At 32.9% G+C, this 12,137-nt stretch overlaps 2 protein-coding genes and 1 long non-coding RNA gene across 3 annotated transcripts; all 3 read left to right on the top strand.

The window, feature by feature from the left end:
* The first annotated feature begins 679 nt into the window (after positions 1-679).
* LOC120202633 lies at positions 680-3,172 on the top strand. Its single transcript, XM_039203041.1, has 6 exons — positions 680-1,337; positions 1,453-1,615; positions 1,737-1,919; positions 2,006-2,089; positions 2,413-2,494; positions 2,692-3,172. Exons 1-6 carry the CDS (start codon positions 991-993, stop codon positions 3,135-3,137), a joined length of 1,305 nt encoding a protein of 434 aa, XP_039058972.1. The 5' UTR covers positions 680-990; the 3' UTR covers positions 3,138-3,172.
* Positions 3,173-4,004: 832 nt separating this feature from the next.
* LOC120202636 lies at positions 4,005-4,832 on the top strand. Its single transcript, XR_005523745.1, has 2 exons — positions 4,005-4,269; positions 4,579-4,832. It is a non-coding gene; the product is annotated as an uncharacterized LOC120202636 (long non-coding RNA).
* Positions 4,833-8,447: 3,615 nt separating this feature from the next.
* On the top strand, positions 8,448-12,104 carry LOC120202632 (granule-bound starch synthase 1, chloroplastic/amyloplastic-like). The gene is made up of 14 exons (XM_039203040.1): positions 8,448-8,594; positions 8,687-9,030; positions 9,112-9,192; positions 9,274-9,372; positions 9,460-9,549; positions 9,745-9,808; positions 9,891-9,991; positions 10,073-10,182; positions 10,287-10,530; positions 10,592-10,768; positions 11,035-11,226; positions 11,317-11,403; positions 11,490-11,618; positions 11,761-12,104. The coding sequence occupies exons 2-14, from the start codon at positions 8,707-8,709 to the stop codon at positions 11,875-11,877; spliced, it is 1,815 nt and encodes a 604-aa protein (XP_039058971.1). The 5' UTR covers positions 8,448-8,594; positions 8,687-8,706; the 3' UTR covers positions 11,878-12,104.
* The last annotated feature ends 33 nt before the right edge of the window (positions 12,105-12,137 follow it).

Genomic DNA, 12,137 nt, shown 5'->3' with positions numbered 1-12,137 from the left:
AGTAATATCTATTCAGAATCTTTATTAATCATTGACAACACTCATTTTATAGACATATTTGTTCGAACTTAAGATCTTTATGAAAAATAACACTCTACTTGTTCACTGAGACTTAATGGGTTCATATTTGATATAATATTAAAAATTTTCTGACGATGTTTGATTTTAACAATTTTATGTGATTATAAGGTAATATCTGCTTAGAATATCTTTTAGTTATTAAGAACACACCCACACCATGTAAACGTTGTAACTTGAACTACAAATCAATAGAGAGAACAACGCTCCTTTAACCATTGAGATCATTTGATGAATATTTATAATATTTGATCAAATAGTCAATTTAACTTTTTTTTTTTTACATTTTAATCTCCAATATTTCATTTTAGAGTGAAACTCTAACGTTTAATTAATCATTTTAGCTCTTATATTTTTTTAAAGTAATTTGACCTTCAATATTTTACTTTAAGACAAAAAAATTATTTTAATCGGTTTGTTAACTAAAAATTTATTTTTATAAAATGATTTTTATTTAAAAATAAAATATTTTAAAAAGAAAGAATAATAATCATTATAGTTATTTAATTAAACATTAGATATTTTTTACGTATGTATGTGTACGTATATTTTTATATTATAAAAGGTTGCAGTGTGTATGTGAGCACGAGTCTGAGTTAGTTTATGGGCCTACGGTAATCCAGTGAACACGACGCTCCACCGCTTATCACGAAATCCTTATCTTTGATCTCTTCTCATCAGTTTGTCATCTTCTTCCTCTGCACAACAATTCCCATATCTTTTTATCTCCGTCACTCGTCCAATAATTTCCTTCCTTCTTTTAATACCCTTCATCGCCCCCTTTTTTTTCACTCTCTTTCAGATTCAATTTGGGTGGTTCCTTTTGCTCTACTCTTCAAAGGGTTCCCATCTTTCCGAACAAACCCTCGAGAAAATCTCTGCGCTGAACGCTCCACTTTTGGAGGATTCTTGATGGGTTTGGTTTCAGTTTTCTGGGAGATTTTGAGCAAACCGACGAGTGGGGATGTGTTGAGCGAGATACTGGTTTTCATAGTTCCTTTGTGGGTTGCTGTGATTGTTGGGGTTTTAGTTGGCTGGGCTTGGAAGCCGAAATGGGCGAATTTAGGCAGAGAAATCTTCATGGATTGTTCTGCTTCTAAGGATTCAACTGCTTCGTCTTCAGAGTCAGCTTCTACTGGTTTTGGTCCGCTTCCGAGCTTGAATTTGATGAAGCTTCAGCTGCCCAGTTGTTTCTCTTGGAGTTCAGATGATGTGGTTCAAAAGTTCCCTTTGTCTCGTACTCTTCATTCTAATTGCAGGTTTGCCACTTCATAATTTGCCTCCTTTTATGTATAAAGTTTAGCTTTTTTTATAGGCTAAGAACTGGTATTGTATTTGAATTTGCCAACAGCTAATGTTTTTGTAATTGTGCAGTTCTTCAGAGGGTGGGAAGGAAAATCTGGGTTTTCTGACCGATGAGGATTTAGGGTATTTGTTTAAATTATCTGAAGAAAAAGATGGAGGTCCTGCTTGGATTCATATGATGGATAAATCGACACCGACTATGTCTTATCAGGCTTGGCAAAGAGATCTTGATGTAATCTATTTTCGTCTTCTATGTTTAATTTATTAGAACCTGTAAAAATGGAAGCCATGATTGTACTATTGTTTTGGAATTCATTTGTTGTGTTGAATTATATGTTTTTATTGTTTGTTAGATTGGTCCTACGCAATACCGGAGCCGGACTGTTTTTGATGATGCCACACCTGAGATGGTTAGGGATTTCTTTTGGGATGATGAATTCCGAGCGAAATTGAAGTGGGATGAAATGCTTCTTAGTGCTGAAACTTTGGAGTCGTCTCCCACTGATGGGACTATGGTGGTCCATTGGGTTCGCAAGGTTTGTTAAAAGCTTTCTAATCGTTTCTTTTTGGTTGGTTTTCATTGTTTGTAACATTATTTTATAACCTGTTCTTTGGTTTGTAGTTTCCCTTCTTCTGTAGCGACAGAGAATACCTGATAGGTCGTCGAATTTGGGCGTCTGGGCGGACATATTACTGTGTTACAAAGGTAGACATTCTATTCCATTCCCCAGTTTTCAGCTTTAAAGGTCCCTCCTATTTTTCCCTATATTTATAGTTATGTTCTACTGAATTCATAGTTGAGAAATAACTTGGTTGCAACTGACATTTAGATAAAATATTAGTGTCGAACAATGTCACTTTTAGTTAATCTGATAATTGCTCAGCTTAATCGACTTTCATTTATGAACTCTATGGTTCATTTCATCCGAGTCTGTAATACTTCATGCCATGACTATCAATTTGGTCAATTTGTTGTCTAGTTTTTGAAGTGCATAAGCTAAATTCTTAGCATGTTTTGCCCCGTTTCAGGGAGTGCCATATCCCTCTGTTCCTAGAAAAAACAAACCTAGGCGTGTTGATTTGTACTTTTCAAGTTGGCGCATTCGTGCAGGTAATCGACCATTTTCCCGACTTTTTGTTGGAAGGCTTGAGATTTATATTTTCTGAGAACATCAGAGAAGTGGTTTTGGTACAAACCATAAAGAAAACAGAGAACGTCTAAATCTTCCTTTGGATGGATTTCCTAGGCATATCGTGTTAAGTGAATATATTCCCGTAAATAATTTGTACGTGCTATGTTTCAAACAGTTGAATCAAGGAAAGGGGACGGTCAGCTGAGTGCGTGCGAGGTGTTACTTTTTCACCACGAAAATATGGGTATACCGTGGGAAATTGCGAAGCTTGGGGTCAAGCTAGGCATGTGGGGAACGGTCAGGAGAATCGACCCTGGCTTACGTGAATATCAGAAGGAAAGAGCATCAGGAGCATCTCTATCTCATTGTGCTTCCGTGGCTCATATAAACACTGAAGTAATCACAGACTATCTGAGATCCTTGGAAAGCCACGACGACGACTCATCCGAGCTTGAAACACATAATTCATCAGAGAAGCCCTCGGGGAAGAACAACATTCCTAAACTCGTAGTTGTTGGTGGGGCCATTGCAATCGCCTGTATCCTCGATCGAGGGCTCTTGACCAAAGCAGTTATATTCGGAGTAGCCCGAAGGTTTGCAAAAATAGGAAGAAGGTTATAATCCCAAATAGTTTTGTCCATCATCCTGACACCCTATCACCAGCAAAAGCAGATTGCCATTGCAATGAAGTGAGATGGCCATGGATCAGATAGATGGGTTGTTTTTATTGGCCGTGTTTGAGGAACGATCTCATAATCGAATATCTGAGTTTCCTTTTATTTTTCAGTACCTCATCTATTGCATTATATATATATATATATATATATATATTCATTTTTCTCTCTCTCTCCTTGATTATGGTAATCAATAAAACCTTTGTAATTACATGTGCAATATTTTTGGGTCATACGGTAATCAATTCAGACTATTTTTTAAAAAAGGTTTTATTGAATTAAGTATGATTAGAAACCATTGTCTTATTAAATGAAGTAAAGTACGATTATACGTCAGATCAAGTATAGTGAAATATTATTTATGCATTTATTTATTTTAATTTATTATTTAATCATTTGAATTGAGTAGATGTATTCATTTTTTAAAGTATTTTCATGCAAAATAAAATATTTTTTATTTTTTTACTTTACATGTTTAGAGTCTATAATCATTTTTTCCATCAAAATAATATAAAATATTTTAATATATAACAATTCAAAGGAAAAATGGTGTAAATGTAAAACAGTTATATCATGACTCATATCTCTCTTTATTTTCCGGAAAAAAAATCAGTCAAAAATGTATATTTAAAGTAAGATTAATTAAGGAATTACTAAAATAAATATATTATTTAAAATAAATCTGGGATCTCTGGACTCGACGTGGCATAGAATGGAAACACAAATTATTTGAAATTTTTAAAAAAAAAGTGTGCTTAATTGAGGAATCAAGAGCAAATTATTATAAAAAAGCCAAAGGAAGTTATAATATACAGAAAGGGAGAGCCGACGGAAAACGGAGAGAAGTGGTAGGGGGATCAGGCTGAGTTTCGTCGGATTCCGTTCAGTTTCGTCTGAATTTCGGAAACTCTCTCTTTTTCTCTAAATTTTTAATCGTCGGAATAAAAAGGAATACCGGAAAAATGAAGGGATCTGGACCTCTTGTCGCTGCTTTGTTCGTTGCTTCCACAGCGGCTCTCTCGTCATCTTCCTCCGTCGGAATCCATAATGCTTCGTTTCCTCTTACCTCTTCCAATCAGGTGTTATTCATTTTCATTAAAAGAAAATCTGATTCAATGTTTATCTGAATTCCTTTTCAATCGCCGATGAGTTCAATAGTTTTCAATCTGAAAATTTTCCTGCCTCAATCTATTATTTCTAGATCTGGTTTCCTTCTCTCTCTTTTTTCCTATTATTTTCTATTAAATCAGGATCTATTAATCGTATCTTTAATTTGTTAGTTTTTCTGTTTTATCTAAGCAGTGGATTAATATTTTTTTTAAAATCAATTAATTCAATAGATTTGTTCAGAGTTTCTTAGATCTTGAGATTGTATGTCGATTATGTAGGGGACAAGGATCGGTGCGTTGAGTAGTTTAACCGTATCGGAACGGGAAAAATTTGCACCACAATTTGATGGCCTGAGATTCATAGAAACATTGATCACAGCTCACAGATAGGAAAAAAAGGGCCGTCCTTTTCTCGCCGTTTATTTTTTTTTTCATTTTTTTAGTTTTTGAAGGTTCCATTTGCAACCCAAAAACATTGGTTGAACATAATTTAATCTGTTACATTATGAATGAGATTTTGAATTACGGAGTAACGTTTTCCGGCTTGTTTAATAAGTCATGTCCTATTCCTTTTGGATACGCAAGGATAGTAATATTGATTGTGAATTTGGATCTCCATATACATGTTAGATTTATTTTTATGAATTTTGAACATTATGGATCTAGGATAGTCATTATTACATATTTATTATTTAAATTCATATTATTTATATAGATATATATTGTTTAAATACTTGAATTTAAATTTAAAATAAAAAGTATATTTACTTTTAAAAGGATTTAAATATTAATCATCAACTTTTAATGAATTTGAGCGGATATTCAACTTGATAAACGTATTTTGTATTGATCTATTCAAAGAACTGTGGTGATGGGCAGTAGAATAGAACCAATCTTTTGAGTCAGGAGAGTTCGTTCCTTTTAAATTATTTCATTTCAAAACCAATGGTGTAATGATTACTATGTTTTTTCTTTTACCCAAATTTTACATAAAAAAATCATCTATTTTTTAATTTAAGATAAATATAAAATAATATATGTTTGAAAGATTTAATTATTTAATAATAAATATTCATATATCGCGCAAAATATCATGTTTGAGCAAAAGATAAAATAGATACTATTTTATATTCATCTTAAATTAAATATATATATAGTAAACGTCTAATAGATGAATTTACTATCATTAAACTATTTTAAAAATACATAATAACATAGTAAAATACACAATATGTCATTAAAATATATTCAAATGAATTAATTAATTAAACGCATAATAGCAGACTAAAATACATAATATGTCATTAAACTATATTCAAATGATTATTTTGGTTATTAAACTTTCAAAAGTTATAAAATGGTTATTATAATTTATTGAATTTTTATAAAATAGTCACTATGATGTTATAATAAGTATAAAAGTATGATAATTTTAATACCCCTTTTGTAACAATTTGATAAAATTTAATGATTATTTTATAATAGTTTGACAAATTTAGTGAGTATTTTGTAATTATTTATTTATTTAACAACTCCTATCTAGAGAGAGGATGGAGAATTTTACTTCTAATAGATATTGAACTCACAATCTAAAAAAATAGTTAAGTGAAAACTTTTAATCACTTACTCTATAGATTTGTTGAAATTTTATGATTATTTTTAAATTACTTTTTCCATACCCAAATGTATGAAAGAGCCTTGAATTAATTATTGTTTAAACTTATGCTCTTTCAACTATTGGATTTTTTTTAAAGAAATCACTAATTTTATTTAAAATAAAAAATATCTTAAAGTCATAATTTTTAATTAAACACATAATTAGGATAATTTCCTATAATCATTGAAACAAAACTAGTAACTTAAGATCACATAAAGATCATACAAGGAAATATTAAAATCTAACCAAGAAAACTCAAACAAATATAGATACAAACATATATGATCGCATCGACAAACGAACCAGAAAAGGGTATCAAGTATTGAAAAATCACCGACAAACCACAAATCAAACTCGAGCGACGTGAAAAACTATCTACAAATGCATAACGAGTATTTAAATCCAATATGAGGGTTCAAAACAGGAAATATCAATAATATAATAGATAAGCGTAATCTTGATCAGTCATGACGATGTCTAATCAACCCTTATAAAATGATAAATGAAAACAACAACCAAAACACGTGTCATAAATATAGAGGAAAATGTGTTATACATGCAGACTCATTGAAAAAAAAAAGAAAATGAAAGGATAATAAAAAATATTGAAGATCGACAACTAGTATTAAAATTGGTGCTACAGCAGATCAACAAAGACACAAATAAAAAGAGAAATGATAAATGAAAACAACAACCAAACCACGTGTCATACAGAGAAAAACGAGTCATACAGACAGACTCATTGAAAAAAAAAGAAAATGAAAGAACAATAAAAAATACTGACGATTAATAACTAACACAAAAATTAATGCCCATTGTTTAAGATCAAATTATCTATTAAACTTAAAAGTATTTCGATAAACGTAGCAAATAATACTCCTAATAGAAACTCATCATGCTATTCATTCCATAAAAAAAAAATATACGACAAATTATGTCTACATTTTTTTAATGAAAATGAAAAGTTAAAAAAGTAGATTGAGTTGTGTCCGTAGATGGAATGGCAACAAACACAAAATATCTGCTCAGCGTAGCGAATCTCCAACCACTCACTTCTTCACATGCCATGTTTAACGCTGTTTCACAAAAATCTTCCTGAAACAAAACAAATGTGACTGAAATATATATATATATAGCCAGCATCTACTAACATTGTAAAACATATTTATCATCGTTGGTTTTGTGAAAATTAAGATTAACTCATATTGAGGCGTGAAATTTAAAATTATCATATATTTTAAATTTTTTTTATATATTTCTATTGAAATATGTTTTTACCCTTAAAATTTTATAAATTTGTACTCTCCTAAAATTTTAGAGATTCACCCCTAATAAAAAAAAATCTTAAATTCCTCCTTGTACACACATATATATTACATTTGTTTAATAATATCCGCCTCATATTTTTTAGTTCTATTTTTTTTTCAAAAAAAATTATTTTAAAAAAACATCATTCTGGTTTTAGGGTTGATAAGTAAATCTATTTACACAGTTATTTTTAAGTTTCGGTTAATATTAAACCTCGTGGAAGTTTATAATCTATTGATTGGTAAATCAACATTTTGTTAACATAGATATTTAAATTTCAACTTTTACCACCAATATTTAAAATGTAAAAAAAAAAATAATTAACAATAAATTGGTCTAGTGGGATGAGACATTAGATTCTTTAAGTAAGGTTAGGGGTTCAAATCATGACATTTGCGAATGAAGTAATCTGAGTTGGGAGGGTCATCCTCACCTCTACGATACCCAATTTAGATTAATTAATCAATAGATCAGATAACAATGATTAATTTAAAAAATAAAAAAAAATAAGAAAAAGAGAACCGAATAAACGAGTTTATTTTTAAACACAAATGAACCAGTCCCCTAGCCGCAATAACATGTGATGTTGCTTCCACCTCTAATTAAAACCTTAAAGAAAACAAATTAAATATATTTTTCCTGAATTTGATTTCAATTTTTAATTTAAAATATGAATTTTAATATATCAAATTAAATTTTGTTATATAAATTATCTCAAAATTAAATTCCGTTATAAATTTTTAGTGTTAAATTTTGTTAAAAGATCTTTCAAATTTTCAATTGGACCTCTAATAACCGCAAATTATTATGATTTTTTAGTGTATTATGATATTATTTTTGTCTCTTGACTCTTAAGAAGGTCTCAAAAATACATTAATTGATACTTGAATTTAGTTCCATAAATCAAATTAGTTAAAAATATCAAAGTAAAAAAATGATTTTTAACAATTAAAATCTTAATGAAGTTAAACTTTGGGGTAATTTGTATAACAAAATCTAAGTTTAAATACCCAATTAAACATAAAAAAGAACTAAAGTACCAAAATGAATCTTGAAGCCAAATTTGAGTACCAAAAATATATTTATGTATTTATTTCAAACACGGGAATTTTGATAAGTTAAAGACCGCTCGTTTCCTGGATATTTAACCATTCCCGTGATTATGTCGAGGCTCATAGACAATGGGAGGATATTTAACCATTCTCGTGATGCCACGTGTAATTGCAGCTCAGCCATGGATTCTCTTACAAATTGGCTGCTCCCTGGGCTAATTCATTTGACCAACTTCATAGTCCCCATTACATTTTCTGGGATTCTTTGAAGTGTAGTGGTGAGTTAAATTGTATGAGTTTTTGTTATTTTTTTATATTAAATTTAATGGTTTTGGATCTTGTGTTTGAATCATTTAGTTGATTCCTACAGCTTGAAGAGTACCCAAAGCAATGGCGACAGTGATTGCTTCTCACTTTTTTTCGATAGCTTCCCATGGAGGAGAAACCAAGGCCAGTCTGGGTCAGATTATGTTGAGGAATCAACAACAACCCATGATGTCTCACAATGGTTTGAGGTCTTTGAACTCACTAGAAAGGGTGAAGATGAGGAGCAATGCGGTGAAAGAAGCTCAACCAACTGCAAACAACAAGCTTTATGGGAAAATTGTTTGTGGAACAGGGATGACTATTGTCTTTGTGGGAGCTGAGGTTGGTCCTTGGAGCAAAACTGGTGGACTTGGTGATGTTCTTGGTGGACTTCCTCCTGCAATGGCTGTAAGTATCGGATTTATAATATTTGGTTTCATTGTCTGTTAAACGTTTGATGTTATTTCCCTTTGATTGAACATTGATTAGGCCAAAGGACATCGTGTTATGACCGTGTCTCCTCGGTACGACCAGTACAAGGATGCATGGGACACTTGTGTCTTAGTTGAGGTAAAATACGTTCAAAGTAAATTTGAAGTGAGTTATTATGTGTTTGGATTGTGTTCTTAAACATCAGTTCCTAATATGCAGCTGAAAGTTGGGGACACAACTGTGACTGTTCGATTCTTCCACTGCTACAAACGTGGAGTCGACCGTGTCTTCGTCGATCACCCTATGTTCCTCGAGAAGGTTTGACACTGTCATTTCTTTATCAAAGATTGAATTGGTTATGTTATTTCCAATAATTTTGCTTCTTTTGTATTTTTGATGATTCAGGTATGGGGCAAAACAGGATCCAAAATCTATGGTCCTAAGGCTGGTACGGACTACAAGGACAATCAATTGCGATTCAGCTTGTTGTGTCTGGTATTGACTCTTTCAAATTCTGATCATCGTATTAACACCATACTTAGCTTAATTAGTTAAAGCAGTCACCTTTGCTGTTCAAATTTCATCATTTTTAAACATCTTCGCTTAACCAAAGGCTGAGGCCTCCTTTGAAACAAACTACAGTTCATGATATCAATCTAGCTCAATTTGCATAAATTTCATCATTTTCAGGCTGCTTTGGAGGCACCAAGAGTTCTGAATTTGAATAGAAACAAATATTTCTCAGGACCGTACGGTACGGGCTCTTCTTCTTTAAGACTTGACCTTTAAAATTAAAACTCTACTTTCATGAAATAATGGTTCACCATCTTCTGCAAGAGAAAATGTTGTCTTTGTTGCCAATGATTGGCACACCGCTCTTCTTCCATGCTATTTGAAAAGCATGTATCAATCAAGGGGTATCTATATGCATGCCAAGGTATGACGGCCTCAGTGAAATCGGAAAAGGGCATGCCGAAGCTTATAACTTAATTGTGTGTATGAAAAATGAATTTTGCAGGTTGCCTTTTGCATCCACAATATAGCTTATCAGGGGAGATTCGCCTTTGCAGATTTTGCACTTCTCAATTTGCCTGATCAATTCAAGAGTTCATTTGATTTCATTGATGGGTATGATTAAAAACAATATTTTCTTCTTTTGATATTTATGGTTCATATAGTTTTGTCAAATCATTTTTTCATCATGGAGGACATAAAACGGTTTCGATCATCAGGTACACTAAGCCTGTCAAGGGAAGGAAAATCAATTGGATGAAGGCTGGAATTTTGGAATCAGACAGGGTCTTGACTGTAAGTCCATACTATGCCCAGGAGCTTGTTTCTGGTGAAGATAAAGGTGTCGAACTCGATGTCATCATTCGTAAAACCGGCATCACTGGAATTGTGAATGGCATGGACGTTCAAGAATGGGACCCTGCCACTGACAAATACATCAGTGTCAAATATGATGCTACAACTGTAAGTGTGCTTTCTATAACTTCCAATTTCTGGGTTTCTTTATCGATAAATGTGGTTGCAGGTAACGGCTGCAAAGTCATTATTGAAGGAAGCTCTTCAAGCAGAACTTGGGTTGCCTGTTGATAGGGATATTCCGTTGATTGGCTTCATTGGTAGGCTTGAAGAGCAGAAAGGTTCAGACATTTTGGTAGCAGCTCTTCCAAAATTCATTGGAGAAAATTGCCAGATGGTTGTCCTTGTTAGTATCAAATTCCAATATGGTTCCTTCTTTTTACCTATGTTTCTCCGACTCCTCATTCTTCTTTATCTGTGTCCGACGCATTTGAACATGGGAATGGAATTATGTCTCTCCATATACATGGAAAAATTTAGGGACAAAAAACTAAACATACCTGTGCTGGTTGAATACTTGCATCTGTCCATCACACCCGAATCTGAGTAACACATGTTACTGTCGCTTCAATGAGCATAACATTTTAATAATGGAACCATTTTTATTTTCAGGGAACAGGTAAAAAGGCAATGGAGAAGCAGCTTGAACAGCTAGAGATCCTCTATCCCGGAAAAGCTATCGGAGTCGCCAAATTTAATGTCCCGTTGGCCCATATGATTTTTGCCGGTGCTGATTACCTTTTGGTCCCTAGTAGATTTGAACCTTGTGGTCTGATTCAGCTGCAAGCTATGCGATACGGAACTGTAAATCCTTTTAGCCTTACCTTTTTATGCAACCAACCAATTTGACTTTACTCATGAACTTCCATAATCGGTTTTGTTTTGTGTTTACAGTTGCCAATAGTGGCCTGTACCGGTGGACTTGTCGACACAGTCAAGGAAGGATTCACAGGGTTTCATATGGGAGCCTTCAACGTTGAAGTAAGCAGTAAGACATGGATTGTCTTTGTATAAAGTGCAAATTTAGATTTTGACCATTCATCTGTCTGTAATATGTTTTTTTGCAGTGTGATACGGTGGATCCAATTGATGTAGGTAAGGTAGTAAAAGGTGTCAAGGGAGCTCTTGCAGTATACGGCACCGGAGCCATGAAAGAAATGATCCAGAATTGTATGGCACAGGATCTTTCATGGAAGGTCCGTTCCTATATTGCTCCGACTCTTCATTTGCCCCGAAGTATTTGTGTCTAACGCTTATATCCTAATATGTTCATACAACACTTAAACCTTAGTTCGAGTAAAATGGGATTTTAAATCAAAACATGTTCGATTTATGCAGGGACCATCAAAGTTGTGGGAGAAGATGTTGTTGAGCTTAGAGGCTGCCGGGAGTGAACCGGGTATCGAAGGAGAGGAGATTGCTCCACTTGCTAAGGAAAACATTGCCACACCCTGAGCATGGGTGGAATCTAATAGGTTCTGTTAGTTCAGTAATCAACGTTGTAAGCAAATTTGAGTAGCATCGTCTGTCGACCGTCGACAGCGTTTAGCTACAAAGGTGGAACCAACTCCCCTTGAGGTTGAAAACTTGAAATTTTAAAAGAATTGTATAAAGATATTATAGTGTAGTATAGTATGGCTGTTTGTGGTTTTGTGCAGTAAATATACGAATTCGGCTTTTGATTCAGGTGCTTTTCATGTTATAATAAATGGTGT

Source organism: Hibiscus syriacus, unplaced genomic scaffold (genome assembly GCF_006381635.1).
Source record: "Hibiscus syriacus cultivar Baekdansim isolate YM2019G1 unplaced genomic scaffold, ASM638163v2 tig00008957_pilon, whole genome shotgun sequence".
Classification (NCBI taxonomy): Eukaryota; Viridiplantae; Streptophyta; class Magnoliopsida; order Malvales; family Malvaceae; genus Hibiscus; species Hibiscus syriacus.
The sequence above is the reverse complement of the archived record's forward strand: the minus strand, read 5'-3'. Positions and strand labels throughout refer to the sequence as shown.

Excerpts from the sequence above, each read along its gene's own strand:
- LOC120202632 (XM_039203040.1), top strand. The coding sequence starts at position 8,707 with ATGGCGACAGTGATTGCTTCTCACTTTTTTTCGATAGCTTCCCATGGA. Across the intron at positions 11,227-11,316 it reads AAGCTATGCGATACGGAACT|TTGCCAATAGTGGCCTGTAC; the intron begins GTAAATCCTTTT and ends TTGTGTTTACAG. Across the intron at positions 11,619-11,760 it reads CACAGGATCTTTCATGGAAG|GGACCATCAAAGTTGTGGGA; the intron begins GTCCGTTCCTAT and ends CGATTTATGCAG.
- LOC120202633 (XM_039203041.1), top strand. The coding sequence starts at position 991 with ATGGGTTTGGTTTCAGTTTTCTGGGAGATTTTGAGCAAACCGACGAGT. Across the intron at positions 1,616-1,736 it reads CTTGGCAAAGAGATCTTGAT|ATTGGTCCTACGCAATACCG; the intron begins GTAATCTATTTT and ends ATTGTTTGTTAG. Across the intron at positions 2,495-2,691 it reads AAGTTGGCGCATTCGTGCAG|TTGAATCAAGGAAAGGGGAC; the intron begins GTAATCGACCAT and ends TGTTTCAAACAG.